The 24,184-nt window shown below is 35.0% G+C and overlaps 1 protein-coding gene across 1 annotated transcript; it reads right to left on the reverse strand.

The window, feature by feature from the left end:
- Nucleotides 1–9,664: 9,664 nt before the first annotated feature.
- Nucleotides 9,665–15,307, reverse strand: LOC128071430 (zinc finger protein 567-like). Its single transcript, XM_052664302.1, is given in 4 exon segments — nt 9,665–10,377; nt 10,714–11,411; nt 14,857–14,920; nt 15,178–15,307. Coding segments are annotated over 4 exon segments (1,518 nt in total). The 5' UTR covers nt 15,221–15,307.
- Nucleotides 15,308–24,184: the final 8,877 nt, after the last annotated feature.

Genomic DNA, 24,184 nt, shown 5'->3' on the forward strand with positions numbered 1-24,184 from the left:
TGTATTCTAGACTTTTTCTACTCTCATGTCTAATCTGTTGTTAATTTCATACACTTCAGATGTTGCAGTTTCATCTCTAGAAAGTCCATTTGAGGTGTGTGTGTGTGTTTAAATCTTAAATTTCTCTCACCATGTCCATGTTTTCCTATACACTGGATCTTATTTATGATTCTTTTAAACATCTTTGCTGTTTCTCTTCTCTGTCATTTCTGTGTCTATTTCTATGAACTAATGTTTTTCTGCCTCTTCAAATATCTATTAACACTTTGTTTCAAATTTATTTATTTATTTGACTGCTCCAGGTCTTAGTTGCAGCAATATGGGATCTAGTTCCCTGACCAGCAATCAAACCCAGCCCCCCTGCATTGGGAGTGCAGAGTCTTAGCCACTGGACCACCAGGGAAGTCCCAAATGTCTGTAACTCTTGATTGGATGTTGGATATTCATTTGCTGTCAGCAAAGAGATGTCTCTATTCTGCTTAGACTCCCCTTCTCTGTTTTGCAAAATATGGCCTTCTAAATACAAAATTATTTTCCTTCTAACTTTGTCATATAAGTTCTTATACAAAGGGCATTATTTTCCATTTTTAAGTGGTCATACAATGTTCTAAGTACAGTAAGAAACCACTGGGGGAAAAACGTGTAAGTAGATAATCTCACGGAGTTCCCTGGTAGTCTAGTGGTTAGACTTCTGGGGTTTCACTGAAGCGGCCCAGGTTAAATCCATGTTTGGGGAACTGAGATCCCATAAGCTGCACAGTGTGGTCAAAAAACTCAAAACAAGCAAACAAAACAGAGACTGTCAAGCATTGATCTGACTTTGATACATCTGAGGTAGTGGTTAAAAATATACAGATGCCTAAGACTTATCCTTAAACTAAGATTGTGGCATTCAGTCCATGATCACTTCATGGCAAATAAATGGGGAAACAATGGAAACAAGGACAGACTTTATTTTCTTGGTCTCCAAAATCACTGTAGATGGTGACTTCAGCCATGAAATTAAAGACGCTTGCTTCTTGGAAGAAAAGCTATGACCAACCTAGACAGCATATTAAAAAGCAGAGACATTACTTTGCTAACAAAGGTCTGTCTAGTCAAAGCTATGGTTTTTCCAGTAGTCATGTATGGATGTGAGAATTGGACCATGAAGAAAGCTGAGCACCAAAGAATTGATGTTTTTGAACTGTGATGTTGGAGAAGACTTGAGAGTCTCTTGGACCTCAAGGAGATCAAACCAGTCAATCCTAAAGTCGGTCCTGAATATTCATTGGAAAGACTGATGCTGAAGCTGAAGCTCCAATACTTTGGCCACCTGATGTGAAGAACTGACTCATTAGAAAAGACCCTGATGCTGGGAAAGACTGAAGGTAGGAGGAGAAGGGGACGACAGAGGATGAGATGGTTGGATGGCATCACCAATTCGACGGACATGAGTTTAAGCAAGCTCTGGGAGTTGGTGGACAAGGAAGTCTGGCGTGCTGCTGTCCATGGGGTTGCAAACAGTTGGATACGACTCAGAGACTGAACTGATATTGCTAACTTACCCTTACAGATTCTGATTCACTTGGTCTGGGTTGGTCTCTGAAATGAATACTTGCAACAGGTTCCTGAGTTGATTTTAATTGAACATTCAAATTTTAGAATCAGTAACTTATTTTCATTGTTACAGATCTCACAAAATATGCTTTCATTATTCTCTTTGCCTTCTTCAAATTGCATAATAACTTTATCAAAATTCATTTCTAATGTACTTTATTTTCAGTTTATCACTTATCTCTGCTGTCCCCCACCCCCACCTCTTAGTACAGGAAAACAATATTTGTTAGTTTTCTTGCTTTATTTTTCCAAGTTTGGAGACCAGGTATGATACAAAGAGATTATCTCCAGAAGAAAACATTTCTGAAATAAATTTATCTAAATGGAAGATAAAAAAGTGAAATGCTTGACCTTGAGAATTCATTCCATCATTAAAAATAGCTGGGAGAGTAAAGTCAAGATTGAGAAACAAGAACTTCAAAATGAATATTTTAGCCAAATGAAAATCATATGAAAATATATCTATTCACAGAAAAGATACATCTCTCACCCTACATCACAGATCACAGAATTCCTAGTAGAGAAACATTTATGAATGTAAAGAATGTGGGAAGACCTTTATTTATGGCTCAGATCGAATGAAATGTGAGAAAAATTCATACTGGTGAGAAGCCTTATGCATCTAAGGTATATGGGAAGGCCTTTAGAATTTGTGAACAACCAGCTTGACATTTTAAAGTTCATAATGGAGTGAAACTGTTTGTATGTCTAGAATCTGGAAAGGCTTTTAGTTTTGGCAGAGACCTTAGAGTACACAAAAATATTCATTCAGGGGAGAAACCCTATGAATGTAAGGAATATGGGAAGACATTTTGAATACATGAACTCACTCAACATATAAAAATTCATAGTGGAGTGAAATCCTATGTATGTAAAAAATGTGGGAAAGCTTTTAGTTAGGTAAAGACCTTAAAGTACAAAAGAATATTCATTCTGGGAAGAAGTTCTATGAATGTCAGATCTGTGTGAAGACCTTCAACTCTTCCAGATACTTTAGAGTATACCAGAAAATTCACACTGATGAAAGGAATGCACACTGATGCATCATACTGATGAAAGGAATGCAAGGAATGTGAAAATCTTTAAGATCATGTGCACAACTTGGTCAACATCAAAAAATTCATACAGATGAGAAATCTTATGAAGGTAAGGAATATGGGAAAAAAACCTTAAGACTTAATTCATACCTTAAAGCTCAACATAGCATTCATACTAATGAGAAACCCTATGAATGTTAAGAATGTAGGAAGGCCTTTAGGCAGAGGGCATATCTTACTAAGCATCAAAGAATTCGTATTGGTGAGAAACCCTATGAATATAAGGAATGTGGAAAGACCTACAGATGGAGTTCAATACAATCAACATCAAAAACTGAACACTAAAGAGAACCTGTGACTTTAAGATACACAGAAGGGCCTTTGAAGTTCATTCAATTCTTACAGATCATTAGATAATTCATTCTGGTGAGAAACCAAAAATATGAATGTATGGGGTGATATGGGATGGCTTTCGATAGAATGAACATTAGTGAATGTACATTAGTAGAAACCCTGTGAATTTAAGGAATTTGGGTATGCTTTTCACACTTTATTGAACATCAGAGACTTAATAATGTTAAAACTCTAAAAATGTGAGACATGCAGGAAGGCCCAATATTCATGTCTCTATGAACATCTGAGAATTCATAACCTTGTAGTGTTGATAAAAAAGTGCTTTTTCTTTCACTCAGCTCTTAACGGAATATTAATATTAGGGGGAATGTTTGGGAATTTTTTTTGCCATTCTTACAATGTAAAATATTTCTTGCCAGGTATCTTAATCTAATGAACATATAAAATACTTCCAAAACTGAGACAGTAGATAGGCCCCAGGCTGAGTAGCTGGAGTCTGTCCCCTGTGGACAGATATTCCAAAATAGAAATAATGGCAGAAGTGAAGAGGAGGTGAGGCCCGCCCATATAAAAGATAAAGAGAACATATTATTTCTCATTCTTGAGGTCAAGGAGACCTTCCCAACTACACATATGCAGAAAGGCTCCTCAGAGTCCAAAAAGGCAGGAGGTGCCACCAGTAGTAGGTGATGTCAGTCATCCCAGAGGCCTCTGCACTGGAATCCATCTGAGCTAAGGGATGTGCATGCACACAGGAGAGGACCCCCAGTTATATTAAATATAGACTCGGAGCCAGCAAGATGACTGACCAGAGGAAACCCAGAAGAAATGCTCCATATAAGGAATTTAAGCTACCATGAAAGCATGACACTCTCTCTGGGCCCACCTATGTGCATTTATTCACATGTACTTTTCTTTCCTCCTAGTAATTCACTACTTTCCATCTCTTTGTTGACATTCATTTCCACAAACCGGACAAGCCAGGGCCTTTTCACTGGCCCTCATGGTCTAGTGGCTAGGACGCAGGACTCTCACTGCCTCTTCCTGACTTCAACCTCTGGCTAGGAAAGTGAGATCTGCTTCAAGTTGCTGCAGGCCAAGGCCACCTGAGATCAAAACCACTCAACTCCTGTTGGATGTCTGTAAATTTGTATAATCTCTTAATCTACCAGTTGTGGAACTGAAAGAAAGCCTTTAGTCACAGCCCATACCTAGTCTTTCACATCATCAAAGATATGCAGCAATATACTTATTAGCTCTGTGCCTCAGTTGTAAAACAGTGATAATACTGATCTAATTGAGTTTTTATGAGGACCTGTAAATCTTTGTTAAGATTATTTAACAAATATTAGCTACTGTTGATCAGATAAGCAAGAGCATTACCATTAGTGAATTCTTAGAGAAAGACAGTATGTTGGTAATGATCTCAGAAAAGCCTCCTATTACCTCCATCCTCCTATTCAACTTTAGATGACTGACTTTGAATAAAGTCCTGTAATACAGAGAACATGTGAGACAACTTCATTCTTGATGAGCTGCATCAGGAAACTAATGCTGGAATAAACACTCTGGAATTAGTGGCTGTAAATATATACTGAGAATATAGCTAATTGCTGAAGTAGAAAAGGATATGAAGCAGTTTGCTATTAATAAACTGCTAATAAGAGATACCCTATAATCTACACTCTCTGCTCACAAACCAGAATTTATTAGAAATGATCAAAAGGATAACTAAGAGAAAACTGTCCATTAGTAAACCTTCCAAGTTGCCATTATGAAAATTTTCAAACATACAGGAAAGTTTAAAAAGTACAATGGACATGTATTTACCATCCTACCCTCCACCTAGTTTAAAAGCTAACAGTTTATCATATCTGGGTTATCTTCCTGTAAGTAATTTTCAACATAACCCTACTATAACCACATCTTCTAAAATATATCATGTGACACATGTTCAGATCTTCCCAGTTGTCCCAAGATTGACTTTAATAGTTACTTTTGTTTTCTAAAAAATTATTTTATTATTGTTATTTTATTTTTGGTCATACTGTGTGTCATATGGAATATAAGTGGATCAAACCCACGCTCCCTGCATTGGAAGCACAGTCATAACCACTGGACTACTAGGGAAGTCCCTACTTTTTTTAAAAAAATCTAAAGTAAACTCTAGGCTCAGAAATTGCATTTAGTGATCTATCTCTTTTAGTCTAGTTTAGTTCTTCACTTTTATTTTTCTTCATGAGTTTTCTTCTTAGAGTCCATGTCACCTTGCAGGATGGTCCATATTTTGGATTGTTGTGCTTGTCTCCTAATGTTGTCATTTAATTTATTCTGCCATCTATATTGGAAATTAACACATTATTGACCAGAGACATATTAATACATCTTTTGTTACCCAAACATTGTGGACCAGAGTGTTTCAATATTCTTTACATGACAAATAACTGGCCACAGGCATTGGTTTCTGCAAAACTTCCTGGTCAGCAATTTGTTAAGGGTAGAGAAAAGATTAAGTTTGAATCAAACAATTTTGCAGAATATTTCCGAAATGATGTATTTAGTATTGTCATATATCAAGGTACAGATTGAAATCATGAGGCTAAATTTGAACATATGGTTAAGGTGATGACTGTCAACTCTCTCCATTTTAGAGGGCCTTTTATTCTTACAATTAGAAAGTAACTTATGAAGTGATTCTAACCTCCTCTTGGAAATTTATATTTTATTTGTTTGATTCACAGAGAAAATCAGAATGAAAATAGGATACCACTCAGATGAGTGATAATGCATTACTACATATCAAAACCTTTAAGAGGTGACCAAAGTCATCTTGCTGTTGATGTTTAGTTGCTGTCATGTCTGACTCTTTGTGACCTCATGGACTATAGCCCACCAGGCTCCTCTGTCCGTGGGATTTCTTAGACAAGAATACTGGAGTAGGTTGTAGGTTGCCATTTCCTTCTCCAGGGGATCTCTCTGACCCAGGGATCGAACCCACATCTCCTGCATTGGCAGGTGGATTCTTTACTGCTGAGGGACCAGGGAAGCCTCAGATCTTAATTCTGGTCAATTATCTGGTTTCTTTTTCCACACTTGACCTGTCCTAGGAAAGCCATCTTACAAGAACACTAACACTCTTTAACAAAATTTGGGAAATCAAGATATTGTTCTGAAACAGTGTCTGTCACATAGCGGACACTTGATAAAACTGATGATGTAATCAAAACCCAAGAAACTAGAAAAAGAACAAATTAACCTAACTACTGCAGAATGAAATCATTTATATGGTTAAAATTAGAAATCAGTGAAAGAAGAAATAGAACCTATTAAATTTGTATGGAAAAAAACACCCATCTAAATTAGACTTATAAATTTGATCTATGAAAAGAAATATGACAGCATTAATAAGGTAATATATATATTTATGGAAAATTTAAAAATAATAATACTAAAGAAAGTATTTTCTTTTTTTTTTTTTTGCTCCTTTTTATTAATTTATTTTAATTGGAGGCTAATTACTTTACCTCCATGGTTTCTGCCATACATCGACATTAATCAGCCACAGGTGTACATGAATTAAATGAATTCAAATTCATTCAAGATAAGGTAGAAATCTGCATAGTCCAATATACATAGCAGAAAAATAAAAATTTGGTCCCAGTTCTCTCTAAAAACAATACTTAAATCATCACTTAGAAACTCTAAGGATAATCTCTAGAAGAATTTTACAAGCTCATCCTAGAAGTCTAAACACTAGATGAAGACAGCTTCCAAAAAACCTAAATGAGCTTAATCTGTGAATATGAATGAAAATATTCTAAGGAAAATGTTAGCAAAACAAAACCAAACATGGAGGAAAGCATGACTTGAGAGGCAGAACTTTGGACTGAAACAACCTGAATCCCAAGATTCCGAGCCAAACTTAGAGAGCTCCATAAGAAGGTATGTCTAGTTGGAAGAGTGACAGAAGGGATTTTTGTGGGGCAGAGAAGTGGAAGAAATCCATGATACCAGTAGCTTCCAGCAAGTACTTAAATCCCAAGGAAAGGCAATCCTATCTTACTAGTGGAAGTCTGTTGCGAAGAAGATGGAGAAAATCCCATTGCGTTTTTCTTCTTTTATTCTCTCACTGGTTGGCCCTGGAGGAAGACTGAGTTGTGGCAAGGACACAGCAGAATGAGAAGACTAAATAAAGCCCTGTTGCTGTAACTAGAGCCAGGAAGGGGTCCTCTGGGAACTAAAAAGTTCTAGGAAGATAGGGGAGAGGAGGCAACTCAAGTTAGAGATCCCTTAAAGTATATAAGTCGAGGGTGCACACATGTAGATCTGACACTAGGCAGCACACCAAAGGCCTTGAGAATTAAACTAGAAGGTAGACCATAAACCAGGCCTCAGAGTGGGTCCTGGGTGAAGCACTTGAAAGATAAAGCACACTGGCACTGCAAATGCTTTGAAAACTGAACTGACATTGGAAGCCCAGGGCACAGAAAGTACTTTAGAACTTACACACTGATTCTGAATTCAACCTACTAAGATAAGCAAACCAAAATTATGCCCCCCACAGGATTTAAAATAGATTCAAAGAATCAAATTATTCAAAATGTCTAGCAAACAATAAAAATGTATTCTGCATACAATGGAATAGGACAATTTTAACAACTCACAATGGAAAAGAAAAAAAGGAAAGACATCAACACTGAGATGATCCACATTAGAATTCCAGACTTTTAAACAGCTATTAGAAGCATGTTTCAACAAGGGGAATCTAAGCAGAGACACAGAAGCTGTAAAAAAAGAACCAAAAAGAATTGTTTTAAGGAACTTTAATTAAAATTTTTTATTATATAATTTTCAGATGTATAAAAGGAAATTTTAGAACTAAAAAAATATGATGAAAATTAAAACCTATTTGATGGGTTCAGCAACAAAATGGAGAAAACAGAGAAAAGATTTAGTGAACCTGAACTTGGATCAATAAAAAATTATCTAATAGAGAAAGATTTACAATAAAACAAAATTTATTAAAGCCTCTAGGATCTGAGGGACAGTACCAAAGGGTTTGTCATTTGTGTCCCTAAGATTGTGAAAGGAAAAAAGAAAGTACCAGGAAGAAAAAAATATTTATAAGGAATTAATGGTTGAAAACCTACCAAGTTTAGCAAAAGACCTTAAACTGACAGATTCAAGAAATGTAGCGTATCACAAAAAAGATAAACTATAAGAAACCATTACTGAGACACCTCATAACCAAACTGCTGAAAATCAAAGAAAAAAAAAAACCAAAAGCTTCCAGAGAATACAGATGCATTTTACATATAGGAGAACAATGCCTTGAATAACAGAACTCTCCCTGAAAGTACGAAGGCCCAAGGGTAGTGGAACATTTTTAAAATGCTTTAAGGAAAGAAATGTCAACCCCATTCTTTATCCAGTGAAAATGATCAAGAATGAAGAATAAAAGATATTAGATAAAGAAAGACAATGAGGATTTGCTACCAGCAGGTTTGCTCTAAAAGAAGCGCTAAACAAAACTCTTTAGATGAAAGGAAAATGATACCAAAGGAAAACTTGAAACTTCAAAAATAAGAGCTATAGAAATGGCAAATTGCTGAGTAAAAAATAAAATTGTTTTTTTCTTTTTATAAATATTTACTGTGCTAAAAAGCAAGGAGTATAACACTGTCTCATGAGGCTTGCAATGTATATAGATATAATAAATGTAATAATCATAATATAAAGAGGGGAGGCTAAAAAGACATATATGGTGGTAAGATTTCTAAATATAACATGCAGCACTAAAATGTAACTCAAAGTACACTGTGAATTACATATACCGTGTATATCATAATACTCTCCAAAGTGAATCATCCCATGTTGAGAAAAGTTTGAGAGATCTCTGGCAGTATCAACCATAACTGAAAACCTTTTATACACACCCTGGGATTGAGTAATTTCAGTCTTTGTATAAAATCAACAGAAATACAAGCATACACACACACACCCCCACAGACAGACATATACAAGAATATTTACAGCCACATTTTTATTACAACACAAAATTGTAAAAAAATACAAATACCCATCAAGAGGATTGATAAATAGCAGTATATTCTTAAAATGGAATAGTACACAGAATGTAAATGAATACACTACTGCCAAATGCAATAATGTATGAATCTTTAAAATGTTGAGTGAAACAACACAAAAGAATTTATAATGAATAACAAAATACATATATAGTTTGAAGAAGAAAACTATTTCATGTTAAAAACCGGGAAGTGGTCAACTTTGGGGGTAGTAACAACTACATTTTGTTCTGAAGAGTGCAAGAAGTTTATTTCATATTTTCCTCCTCTTATGGAGGCTGATGCTTATAAGCATTCTGTATCTTGCCTCTGCATGTACTATATAAGCACTTAAAAAAATAAACTGAGTCAGGAGAACTCAAAAACTTAGAAAATTAGCTTCACTGCTGATAAAAAGTTCAATATCAATGATCACATCCATTTCATATGCTAGTAAACATAGATAAATATTTATGTGGTACAGTACATTAAGTTATTATTATTACATTTGTGATTAAAATTACCTCATATATATGTTTAAGCATGCTTTAAAAAAAACAAAGTTTTACAATAACTTAGAAAGGCTTCACAAAGAGATCACATCATTTATTACTGCATTTCCATGTTTTCTCCCTTGTGAGTTCTCTGATGGACAATAAGATTTCTCTTATAACTGAAGGACTTACCACATTCATTACAAATATATGGTTTCTCCCCTGTGTGAGTTCTCTGATGTACAATGAGATTTGTCTTCTGGCGGAAGCACTTCCCACATTCACTACACTTGTATGGTTTCTCTCCTGTATGAGTTCTTTGATGATGAATGAGATACGATTTCCTGCTAAAGGCTTTCCCGCACTGAGGGCATTCATAGGATTTCTGCCCTGTATGTATTTTCTGATGTACAGTGAGGGTTGCTTTCTGGCGAAAAGACTTCCCACATTCATTACAAATATAAGGTTTCTCTCCTGTGTGGATTCTCTGATGTAAATTGAGATTTGTCTTCTGACTGAAGGACTTTCCACATTCATTACATTCATATGGTTTCTCTCCTGTGTGAGTTCTGTGATGATCAATGAGGTATGACTTCATTCTAAAAGCCTTCCCACAGTGAGGACATTCATAGGATTTTTCCCCTGTATGTGTTCTCTGATGTGCCACAAGGGTTGTCTTCTGGCGGAAGGATTTTCCACATTCATTACAAATATAAGGTTTCTCTTCATTATGAGTCTTCTCATGAAGAGCAAGGGTTGTTTTCTGGGAGAAGGATTTCCCACATTCATTACAAATATAGGGTTTTTCCCCTGTATGAGTTCTTTGATGTACAGTAAGGTTTGCCTTCTGATGAAAGGACTTTCCACATTCTTTACAAATATAGGGTTTTTCTCCTGTATGAATTCTCTGATGTAGGGAGAGCGTTGTCTTCTGGCGGAAAGACTTCCCACAGTCGCTACACTCATATGGTTTCTCTCCTGTGTGAGTTCTCTGATGACGAATGAGGTGTGATTTCAATCTAAAGGCATTCCTACATTGTGGACATTCATATGATTTCTCCCCTGTATGTGTTCGCTGATGATCAGTGAGGGCTGTCTTTAGGCGGAAAGACTTACCACATTCATTACAAACAAAGGGTTTCTCTCCTGTGTGAGTTCTCTGATGATCAATGAGATAGGATTTCCTCCTAAATGAATTTCCACACTGATGACATTGATAGGGTTTTTCTTCTGTGTGAATTCCCTGATGCAGAATCAATACTGATTTCCTGCAAAAGGACTTCCCACATTCAGTGCATGTATGCTTTTTTTCAATATTAGTTGTTCTTCTTTTATTATAATCAGATGTGTTTCCCCTTCTATAAGTTCTACTATGTGTAATTGGGCCTCCTCTTTTAAAAAAGGCTTTCTCACAGTCATTATATTCAAATGACTGTGCTGGTGTTTCCATCTTATGATATTGCGTGATCGTTTCATTACGACTGATGGTCCTCCCACGTTGATTATGAGATTTGACTCCAGGGTGAGCTGTCTCTGGTTTAGTATTGAGGAGTGATTTCCCATACCCATTACACTCACTAAGTCTCCTTCTTGTAGGACTTAGATTACTGATGATTAATTCTGAAACATTTTTTAAAATCTTTTCATGAGTGTCATATTCAGGAGGTAGCTTTTTTGAATTAATAGAGTTTTTACTTAAAGTAAATGTCTTTTCACATGTACTACCGTTCTCATTAACCAGCTTTTTGTGGTTGATTAATATAACTGATCTAGAATACTTATCTTGCTGTTCCTTGAATTTCAATAAAAAGTCTTCAGCTTTCCAGTTTTCTTCTAGAAAAGAATATAATTAATAACAACTTGTGAATCTTACATATTTTCTATGAAAAGGAATTGTATATGTGTATGAGGCCAAAAAAGATCAAGGACAAACTATTCCTTGCCTGGGAAAAGACATGGAACCTAAATTAAACACTCTGCCTCAGTGTGGAAAAAGGTGAAAAATAAGTAATGAATGCTAGTAACATTTGCACTATGTACCAGAACTTCATACAGAAAGTGAAACAAAGACAAGAAACAGTAAAGGAAAGAGACAGAAGAATAGTGGAAGAGGAATTCATGCTTGGATAGGTGGATTTAGAGGCAATAAACTGAACCTATGGCATTAAGATTTAAGTAGGATGAACAAGACAAATTAGTGGAAAAGCTAGTTCAGGGAAAATTTTAGAGGTAAGTGTTTGGAAGACACAGATTAGAGCTTTTACATGTTCATCCCTAGATTGTGAGGTAAAATACTTTCAGTTGTTCCACCAACCCCCTTCCACACAGCCATCGATAAATCTTTCCAAGCATTAATTATTTTCTTAGCATTTAGGAAAAAAAATCCTATAGTCTACACTCTAATCCTCCATATAACTGGGAATCATTTTTTCTTGTGAGGGAAGTACAAAGAAAACACTCCCAACAGGAACTTTATTTTTATTAAAAACAAATGGCTTTTTTTCCACCAAATTGTGCAGCATGCAGGATCTTAGTTCCCTGACCAGAGACTGAACTCATACCCTCTACAGTGGAAGCCCAGACTCTTAACCACTGAATCACCAGGGAAGTCCCCCAACAGGAACTTTCATGACAATTAATTATAACTATTCTTTTCAACTGCTAACTTAATTTTTGAGGTTTAAAGAAAGAATCAAGTCTTTCTCCGATACAGTAACATTCTTAACTCCAGTTTTCCATATGTGGACCAGAAAGATTGCTCCCTGTGGTTCTAGATCACTCATTAACCTTAGCCTTTATTTCTCTTATAAATTTATAATTATATTTGAGATCATCCATATCTAGTGAAACAATGTTAAATCTAGGCTCAAAAGTCTGTTTCTTCCTGAGTCCACTGCCTCCAGTACTAACATACAAGGAATTTCTCCTGTAAACAAAACTTTACAGCACCTAAACTCACTTTTTATATTCGAACAAGTTTTCAGCGTTGTCCACATATCTGAAAAACCTCACCCATAATAAGTAAAGCCTCATATTTATTGCTGTATATATACCTCACTTATTCCTAATCACATGATTTACTTACATTCTTTTAATCAGCTGACTTTTTTCCTAGTCTTATTTCTAATCATATTTAGAGAATCTTCAAGAAAATGCTACCATTCCATGATATCAAAACCCTTCACATATGCCCCACCATCAATTTAAGATTTGTTTCTTTTTTTTTAAGATTTGTTTCTTCATAACTTGAAAACAATTATAGTTTATAAAAATAATTCTAACAAATCTTTTTATAAGCTTATACTGTATCATAAATATTTCATTAAAAATGCAAACTTTGACAATAATCCTTTCTCATAATTCTTTATTGGTTATGTTCTTTGTATTCTTCTGAGTTTACATTAATACTGCAGATCATAGATAGGTAGTGTCTGTTAGAATCCACCACTTCAATCAGATGTACAGAGCCATGACCTCAGCAAATACTTCTGAAAGGACTTATCAGTACATGCTTTGTGAATGGAGGACAAAGAGATCTCCCCTATACAGTTCCACAAACAGAAAAAAGGCAACTGACTACTTAACATGTATACTACAGCAAAGAAAGTACAAAGGATATTATCTTTGAAAGAATGAATCCTTAAACATAAACCATGTACAGTCAAGTATCAAATTATATAATCTTTAAGAGTTGTATGTGTTACAGTTATAAGCAACATGGGAATGAAGAAAAAGGAAAGGTGGATATGCTGGGGAGTAGTCAAGGAAGAGCAAGGATAAGAAATCATGACTTCAAAGATACACATTATATAGAAGGGTGAACACAGTGAAAAGTACAGACATGATAAACCTTACATGTATAGAGAACATTTAGGAGACTAGATCAAATAGAAATTAGCAAGTTTCCACAAAAGAGAAAAACTTGAAAAGACCACATGATGGCTTACTATGGTAATCCTTGTATAAAGGAGACTTTCAATGTCATATAATTAACAAAAAGAAGTAGGGAATAAGTATCTTGTCAGGAAAGTAACAATATAAGTTGAAAAAATTAGCACAAAAATTATAGCAAAGCCAAATTGTAATTACAGTTTCAAGACATGAAATATAGTAGCTGTCAATCTGTATGATATTTATGTAGAAGTGAGAAAACTACAGTGAAAAATGAAAATATAGGAGGATGTAAATATATTTCACAGGCTTATAAACACAAACTGTGAAGAGGTTCCCCAAAGATTATGACAGAGACAATCAAGCTGGTATCACAGCAGGAACAAAATAATCTGGAAATAGTTAGTGGGAAAGAATTTAAGAGCTAGGAAAGTTGGGATAGGTAAGACATCAGAGTGCAGAACTTATGAAGCACTAGAGTGAAGGTGGGAGAAATGTGCCAAGTATGTCAGTGCTAGAGGTATCTATATAAAACAAAGAGTTTAAATTCTCAGAATGGATGATACTACTAGTAATTAAAAGGTAGATCTCTTGATGACAAATTAGAGAAAAAAGACTGAGAGTCTAGAGAAATAATATACATTAAAAAAAATAAGATTTATGTGACTATTATGTATAAGGCACTGTTCCAGGCAATGTGGCCAGAGTATAAAGAGAACAGACTAAGCTGGAAATAATCACTTAGAGAATCAGGGTAAGAACAAGTCAATGTTTTACCCAAAGCAAGGGATGGTTTCAGGTAAGATGATCATCCATATACAATGAACCATGAAAACTTACTGGAAGAAAATAGTAACTATGGAATTATCTGTCTTGGCCAAGGCAAGGGAATTAATAGCTAGACTTGTGGTGAGAATGGGAACTCAGAGTTAGCACAGCAAACAAATCTGGAATGATACTAAAGATACAGAGATAAAATAGAAAGCACCTGAGAAATATTAACCAAGAATTTTTTCTTTCTTAAAGATAGATAAGAATGCCTAAAAGAAACCTATACAATGGCTAGACAATAAGGGACTGAGAAAGCTAGAAAAGGACAGAAATGGATGAAAAGATCTAAAAGAAGGAAGGCTTACAGTACATTTTGATTAACAGTGGCAATTAGGCAATTAATTAGGCAATTAAGAGTGGCAAGCAAATTAGGAAAGTCTATTTTATAGGGTGAGTGATATTTGAAAGTGTGATTTAAGATTTTTGCAGGCACAGTGGTCATTTCAAAGGTTAGGATCCTTTAAAAGTATACTACCAAAACATTTCAAAGGTGTCACCACCACACAATCACTTTAAATTTATTTTTCACTAGATTTCACCTGCCTGAGAGTCAGAAACTCACCTAAGCGGGTATGACCTTTAAATGATGTCCACGGTTCTTCTCCTCGTTCCAATTTGAGGATCACATCAGGCTTGGTCATGTGACACCCTGATTAAGGGAAGATTTGGATTAAGTTGCTTAGATGTTAATACATTTGAAAAATCAGTAAGCTGAATTTCCATTCTGCAAAGTAAGATACTCCTTTGTGTAAGAGTAAACTTAACACCTTGTACTAGGCAAGTGAAGACACAATTATCCTTTTTGTCAACCAAAAAGAATTCATCCCTGAAGACCAAGATCACATGTATTTTAGGCACTCTGAAAGGAAATGCATGCTACTGAAAGTTTCAAAGAATTTTTCTTACCTATAGAAATGAGATGGCAATAGTTTTCCAACATTACATCCATGTAGAGTGTCTTCTGAGCAGGATCCAGGTGCTGCCACTCCTCCTGACTGAAGTCCACAGTCACATCTTTGAATGACACTGATCCCTGTAATGGTTTGGAACTGTGATCAGAAAATTGACCAGAAATTGGGGACTAGTTTTTTATTTTATAACTTACTTTATCTTTTGGCTGTCCTATACAGCATGTGGGATCTCAGCTCCCCACCCAGGGATTGAACCGGTGCTCCTTGCAGTGGAAGCACAGTCTTAACCACTGGACTGCCAGGTAAATCCTTGGGGACTAGTTTTGATCCTGCTCCTTTCTGGCATTCATATGAAACTTGTAAATAAAGCCTACCATTTTTCTTGTTTTGTGATTTAGATTATAAGGGAAGCAACAACAACTAAAAATCAAAGTATAAGTACTTGCCACCATATTTACTTAATAACTCATTCTAAAAATGTATTGTGAAGTCACTTTGCAATCCCAAATTGCATTAGTTTACTTGGGTGCCAAGATATACAACACACAGTCTCTGCTCACAAGAAGTTACAGCTGCAAAGCATGCAACACATACTTTTAAGAAAGTATGTGTCAACCCAAATCTACAAGACTGGTGGTAAGGGTACTACAACAGAAGTATGTTACAGTGAATTACAAGGGCAGAACAATTTTTCAGGCTTCGCCAATGAGGTAATTTTTTTTCTCCTTTAAGATTAATGTGTTATGCAGGAAGAATATGGTTTTAAAATGCATTGGTGTGAATGGAGAGAATAGCATGATAACACATATACTACCATATGTAAAATACATAGCCAATGAGAATTTGTTGTATGACTCAGGGAACTCCAACCGGGGCTCTGTGACAACCTAGAGGGGTGGAATGGGTGAGAGGTGGGAGGGAGGTTCAAGAGAGAGAGGACATATGTATACCTATGGCTGATTCATGTTGATGTATAGTATAAACCAACACATTATTGTAAAGCAATTATCCTTCAATTAAAAATAAATTCTAAAAAATGCATGATGTGACATATCTAGCAATAATAGAGTGAACTGGTCAAGAAAACAATTCCTCAGATGATAATTTTAAAATATGTACACAATACATAATAAAAGTAATAGAAGGCACTGGAAGGACACCAAAGTAGGCAAAAATTGGAGGAGAGTTTATTCTTAAATGATAACAGTGAGTAAGAATTCTTAAGTTTGTGGCTATTTTGCATGAAGGTACCCACCCCAAAGTCCACAGCTCCGCAGGCAGAAAACCAGTTTACCTCCTCAAAGGTGACAAAGGACAGAATTGAGGACTGGTAGATGAGCTGAAGATTTAGTGACATTTATCTAGAAGTGAGAAAACTATTGGAAGAATGAGACTCCAAATCTGAGTATAAACTTTGCCAGAACTCTAGTTTGATAGTTAAACTAAGCAACTGTTAAGAGAGATCAAAGCAGACTTAGGAAAAAGCAAACAAGACACGAGAAAAGAGTTTTGAAAATGAGAAGTGTACCAAGTGAGATTCCGAGATTTCTGCATTTTTGATTAACAGCATTACACAACCTGCTTATAAGTTAAGCAGAACCTAGAGCCTTACTGGACTGAGGTGTCAGAAAGTTGGGGCTAACAAAGCAGCAGGAAGCATAAAACGGTGAAACACTAGAAGAAAGAGTACCGCAGAAAGTAAGCCCTCAAATCTAAACATTAATATATACCAATTCTTTGAGAGCTAAAAGTACATGAACATCACCCATCACAGGATCAGAGTGAAAAAAACAGCAGGAGGAAGCTGCAGAGATCTAACTATCAGCTGCTTCACACTTGGGGTGGAAGTAAGAGGACAGGGAGGGCAGGGTTTGAAGCTTGATTCCAAGCAAGTTAATTGTCTACTAGAAGAAAAACAAACAAAAATCCTCAAAAAACGAGACACACAGAATTTAGATTACTATAACACATTATTCAAGAGATCCTGGTTTCTAGCAAAAATTACCAGATATGTAAACAGAAAAATAAGAGGGGGAATATAACCCATATTCAGAAAAAGATAGTTCATGGAAACTAATTCCTAGTGAGCCTAGATGTTGGATTTTGAAAAAAAAAAAAAAAAAAAGGCTTCAAAGTAGCTGTTCTAAAGGCGTCCAAAGAAGTAATGAAAAATCTGGCAGGGAATCTCGAAACATAAACTGATAAAAAAACATGAACTGAAAATTCTAGACCTACCAAGTATAATAAATGAAATGAAAATTTCACCATATAGGCTCAATAGCATAGGAAAAGGAACAAATATTAACCTTGTAAATGCAGACATACCTTGCAGACATCACAGTTTCAGTTCTAGACCACTGCAATAATTATTGCAATAAAGCCAGTCACAAAAATTCTTTGATTATGCACGGCATATAAAAGTTACATGTACATTATATTGTAGTCTATTAAGTGTGCAATGGCATTATGTCTAAAAAACAATGTATATGCCTGTTTGAATTAAAAGATACTTAAGATAAAATGTGTTGATCATCACTAGAGCTTTCTGTGAGTTGTAATCTTTTTGTAATAGTAACATCAAAGATCACTGACTACAGATGATAACAAATACAATAATAATGATAAAGTGAAATATTTCAGGAATAGCCATCTTGACAGCGACATGAGCAAATACTAAATACTGTTGGAAAAATGGCACCTACAAACTTGCTCAACTCAGGATTGCTAAAAACCTTCAATTTGTAAAAATGAAATATCTGCAAAGTGAAATTTAAAAAAGCATAATAAAGTATGACTACATTGATCAACAGAAATTAAGCCATCTGAATAGAAAGGAAATGCAAAAGAAAAAAATGAATAACAAATTCACAGATTTTTGGGTCAATTTCAAAGTAATGCAAGACAGATATAATTGGAGTCCCAGAGAAAGAGAAAAAAAAGGTCTGAAAAAATTTTAAGGAAATAATGGCATAACATATTCAAAATAAGCAAAAACTTGACTTACACATTAAACAAGCTTAATGAACCCCAAAAGAATAAAAACAAAAGAACACTACACTCAGAAAATCCTAATCAAACTGCTAAAAGCCTAAGAGAACATCAACCAAGAATTCTGTACTCAGCAACATTCAGTTCAGTTCAGCAATATTACCTATTAAAAACAAAGGCTACATAAAGCTATATGAGCAGATTAAGTTTGAAAGAATTTATCACTAGCAAAACTGTACAACCAAAAATGGTTAAAAAGGTCTTCAGGCTGAAGGTAAAAATGACACCAGATGATAACCAAGGTCTTTAGGAAAGAATGAAGAGTTAGAGAAAAGTTTTATATAAAAGACCATAAATATTCATTTCCTTTTTTTTTTTTTTTTAAGTTTTTAGCAGCAATTGGTGAACATTTTTCTGCTGTTTTAGCATGAAAACAACCATGGAGAATTTATGAAATAAATGAGCAATGTTGTGTTTGAATAAAACTTCATGTTTGGACACTGAGATTTAAATTTCAAAAACTTAAATAGGTCAGAAATATTTTGATTTTGTATTTTTTCCAACATTTAAACTAGAAGAACTATTCTTAACTCACAATCTGTACAAAAATAGGTAGCAGACTGGATTTAACCTAATGGCTGTAGATCCTTGGTTTAAAGCAAGCATTTTAACACCATTAATTACAAACAGAAATATCACATACATGGAGAACCAAAAAGCAAACCATGGAAGTCAGTAAATGAAAATACAATGTTGCAAGCTGATATATTTTACCTTAATTAATTCAGCATTATCTCTAATAAATCATGATAAGTTAAAGATACTATACTATAGAAGCTGCATACTATAATCCCTAAAGAAACCACAAAAAATAATGCAAGATGATATAACTACAGATACAACAGAGAAATGAAAATGAGTAATAAAAATTCATTATTGTGTCAGTATTGACTGACACAAAGTAAACCAGAATGTAGGAACAGATGCATAAAAACAGGTTAGGAGGAATCTTAAATGTGTTAAGAAGCCTAATCTGAAAAGGCTACAGAATGTAAGATTTTGACTATGTGACATTCTGGAAAAGTCAAAACTACAGAAAAGATAAAAAGATCAGTGGTTGCCACTGTTACAGATTATAGAGGAGAGGGAGGGATGAGTAGGCAGAGGACAGAGGATTTTTAGAGCAGTGAAATTAGTCTGTATATTATAATGGCAGATACATAACACTATATATTTGTCAAAATCTATAGAATAAACAGCACCAAAAATGAACCTTAATATAAACTATGAACTTTGGATGACAATGATGTATCAGTGTAGGCTCGCTGATTTTAACAACATACCACTCTGGTACAAGATACTAATATTAGGGAAGCTTTTGCATTTGTCAGGGTAGGGAATAAATGGAAACTCACTGTGCTTTCTACTTAATTTTTCTCTGAATGTAAAATTTAAAGTATATTTAAAAGATTTAAAATAAAACAGGTCAGGTAATCAGAAAACAAAGAGCAAAATAGCAGCCCTGACTCCAACTTTAGAACTAAACACTCCCATGTGGCTTGTGGGATCTTAGTTCCCTAACCAGGGATTGAATGCCTGTCCCCTGCATTGGAAACATGGAATCTTAACCACTGGACTGCCACGGAAGTCCCAAGACTGAGATTATAAAAAAATGTATAAAAAAGCAGGACTCAAAATATATTCCCTGGTGGCTCAGACGGTAAAGCATCTGCCTACAATGCGGGAGACCTGGCTTTGATCTCTGAGTCGGGAGGATCCCCTGGGAAAGGAAATGGCAGCCCACTCCAGTAATCTTGCCTGGAAAATCCATCCCATGGGTGGAGAATCCTGGTAGGCTACAGTCCACAGGGTCGCAAAGAGTCAGACACGGCTGAGCGTTTTCACTTTCACTTCATTTTCAAAACATATTCTGTCATCAAGAGACATATTTAAATACCACAGACACAAATATGTTTCAAATAAAAGGATGGAGAAGGACATAAAAACATTAAACATGGGAAAGCTGATGTGGCTATAGTAAAAGCAGACAGAACGGATTTCAAGCTGAGGTGAGGAGTATTACCACAACAGATAAAGAACATTTCCTGAGGATAAAACAGTAAATACATCAGGAAGATGTAACAATTACAACTGTATATGTACTTAACAATTTCAAAACACATGAGGCAAAAATTGATGAAAGAAAAGTGAGATTTCAAAAAAGTCCAAAATTGATGTTAATGTTGATCACTAACTGAGAGAACTAGACCAATGGGGGGAAAATCTGTAGCCATTCAGAATCTCTAAGAATACTGACACCTGATGCTGGTAAAGACTGAGGGCAAGCAGAGAAGGGGGTGACAGAGGATGAGCTGGTTGGATGGCATCACTGACTCGATGGACATGAGTTTGAGCAAACTTGCCGAGACAGTGAAGGACCAGGAAGCCTGGGGTGCTGCAGTTCATGGGGTCATAAACAGTCAGACAGACTTAGTGACTTAACAACAACAACTCATTTGATATTTATAAACCACCACTTTCAATATTTTGCACAACACATTTTTTTCAAGAGTAAATGGACTATGCACCAAGATAGATCATAAGTAAATCTCAACAGATTAAAGAAAAATCACATGAAGTATGTTTTCTGACCACACATGAACTAAATTAGATATCAATAAAGATAACATATCTAGACAAGCCCCAAATGTTTGGAAATTAAACGATATACTTCCAAGTAATCAATTTAGGGTCAAAGAAAAATAAAAAAGAAAACTTTCATAAAATATATTAGGCTAAATACAATTTTGAAGAATAGGATAAGAGAAAAACATAAGTTTAAATGCTTGCTTATATTAGGAAACAAGAAAGATTTAATATCAATAATTTAAACTTTTATCTTAAGTAGCTTTATAAAAGAGTATGCTAAACTCAAAGCAAGTAAAGGAAATAGTTTGGAAAAAAGGAAAAATCAGTAAAATAGGAAATAAATAAGCAACAGGGGGAAAAAAAATCAATGAAACTGAAAGCCAGATACTTTAAAGTATCATTAAAATGTAAAACCTCTAGGGACTTCCCTGGTGGTCCACTGGTTAAGAATCTGCCTTCCAATCCAGGGAATGTGGGTTCAATCCCTGGTCAGGGAACTAAGATCCTGCATGCCATGGGGCAACTAAGTTGGTGTGTCACACTATTAATAGAGAAGCCCATGCAGCAATAAAGACCTGCAACAGTACCAAGCACAGGCCCCCGCCCCTCACAAAAAAAGGTAAAACACTAGTCAGACATTTAAGAAGTAAAGAGGGATGCCACATATGGCCACTATCAGATCCTGCAGATATTAAATAAACAGACTACAGCATAAACAAATTAAAGGCAATAAATTAGACAGTGTAGATGAAATGGACAAATATTTTCACTTAAAAACATGATACCAAAGAAAAAAAAAATCTGAAAACCCTCAACTATTAAAGATACTGAGTTTGCAATTCAAGAAGTTCCCACAAAGATTTTTCCAGGTCCAGAAGACTTCAAGGTAAGTCCTGTGAAACATTTAAGAGTCAATGATATGTATACTATCATGTAAGAATTGAATCGCCAGTCTATGTCTGACGCAGGATAGAGCATGCTTGGGGCTGGTGCATGGGGATGACCCACAGAGATGTTATGGGGAGGGAGGTGGGAGGGGGGTTCATGTTTGGGAACACATGTAAGAATTAAAGATTTTAAAATTAAAAAAATAAAAAACTATTAAAAAAAAAAAGAGTCAATGATAATACTACACTAACTTTTTCTTAAAAATAAAGGACTGAGGAATATTTTCCTATTCCTTTTATGAGGTGAATCTTATACAGTTACCAAAACCAGAACAGACCAATAGCCCTGATGAATACCAATTAAAAACCAAAAAATAAGAGTGAATTGTATTAAGGGGTAATATAAAAAGCATAACACATGAACAAGTGGTGCTTATCACTGGAATGCAAGATTGGTATAATACCTGACAAATCAATAATATAATCCTCATTATATTAGAATATAGTAGGAAAAGCAGTATGGTCATTTCAAATGAAAAAAAAAAGCATTAGACAAAATTTAACATCTGTTATACTTGTATTAAAAACTCTCAACATTAGAAATAGAACTCCTCAACTTAATGAAATGCAACTACAAAAGATTTATACATAATATCATACTTATTAGTTAAAGGTTGTTTTTCCCCTAAGATCAGGAGCAAGACAAGGATAGCTGCTCCCACCAGTTCTATTGAACACTGCAGACAATGCATAAAGAACGAAAAATACAAGGCAAACACACTGGAAAGGGCGAAGGCAAACTGCATTCACAGACATAACCAGATATGTAGAAAGTACAGGAAATAATAAGTGAATTTATCACAGTCACAGCATATTTATCTCAAAACAGTAAAAAAAAAATCAATTCTATTTTATACTAACAACAAACAATTGAGAATGAAGTTAAAAAATAAAATTAAGAAAATATTTGCAAGACCTGTGCACTGGAAACTACAAAACACTACTGAGAGAAATTTTAGAAGACCTAAGCAAACATGGAAATACACTAGGTCCATGGTTCAGAAGACTTACTACTGTTAACCTAACAATTATCTCCAACCAACTTATAAATCTTTGAAAACTTAATCACAATCCATTAGGCTGTTTTATAGAGACTGATGAGTTGATTTGAAAATTTATAGGAAAATGTAAAATACCTATTATACCTAAAACAATTTGGTAGGTTCACATTACCTGATACCAGGACTTAATACCCTAACTAAAACTGTTATCTTGGTGAAAGTATAAATACACAAATCAATTAAGCAGACTATAAAAAACGCCTACACACATGATCAACTGATTGTCAACAAAGGATCCAATATAATTCAGTAGAAAAAGGATCTCTTTTCACAAAAGACTCTGGAAAAACTGGATATCCATTGAAAATAGAAAAAGGGAACTTAAACTCTTACCTTACAGAATGAAACTGACATGGATCACTCCTTTAAAATGAAAATCTAAAACCATAATACTTACATATTAAAGAATAAAATATGCATAGTGCTGGAGTATGCAAAGACTTCTGAGGTAGTGCACAAAAAGCACCATCATAAAAATTTAAAACCTGGTAAACTGGATTTTATCAAAATTTAAAACTTCAGCTCTGAAAGATACCACTAAGAAAATTAAAAATCAAGTCATAGACTGGGAAAGATATTCCCAGTATTTCTATCATACAAAAGACTTGTACTGAGAATGTATAAAGAACTCTCATAATACAGGAATAAGAAGACAACCAAATCAACTGGCAAAAGATCTAAACAAATCCAGTAGCTATATATCAATGAAAAATATGTGAAATAAAAAATACCCACCAATTTTAATTGTTAGGGAAACAAAAAATTTCAAAAGAATGAAATGCCAATACACACCTGCTAGAATTAACTAATGGAGAAGGCAATGGCACCCTACTCCAGTACTCTTGCCTGGCAAATCCCATGGGCGGAGGAGCCTGGTAGGCTGTAGTCTATGGGGTCGCGAAGTGTCAGACACGACTGAGCAACTTCACTTTCACTTTTCACTTTCATGCATTGGAGAAGGAATGGCAACCCACTCCAGTGTTCTTGCCTGGAGAATCCCAGGGATGGGGGAGCCTGGTGGGCTGCCGTCTATGGGGTGGCACAGAGTCGAACATGACTGAAGTGACTTAGCAGTAGCAGCAGAATTAACTAAAATTAAAGAGTGACCATACCAAGTGTTGGTGAAGATATGCAGCTATAATATAATAACTATCATACATTGCTAGTGGGAAAGTAAAATGGTACAACCACTTTGCTTAACAGTTTGGCAAGTTTTTTTTTATAAAGTTAAACATATATTTTTCACACAATTTACTGATTTCAAATCTAGGCAGGTTTTATACAAAAGAAATGAAAATATAATCCACATATGAGCATATCACTGTAACAGTCAAAAAGTGAAAAAAAAAAAGTCTAT

Source organism: Budorcas taxicolor, unplaced genomic scaffold (assembly GCF_023091745.1).
Source record: "Budorcas taxicolor isolate Tak-1 unplaced genomic scaffold, Takin1.1 scaffold670, whole genome shotgun sequence".
Taxonomy (NCBI): Eukaryota; Metazoa; Chordata; class Mammalia; order Artiodactyla; family Bovidae; genus Budorcas; species Budorcas taxicolor.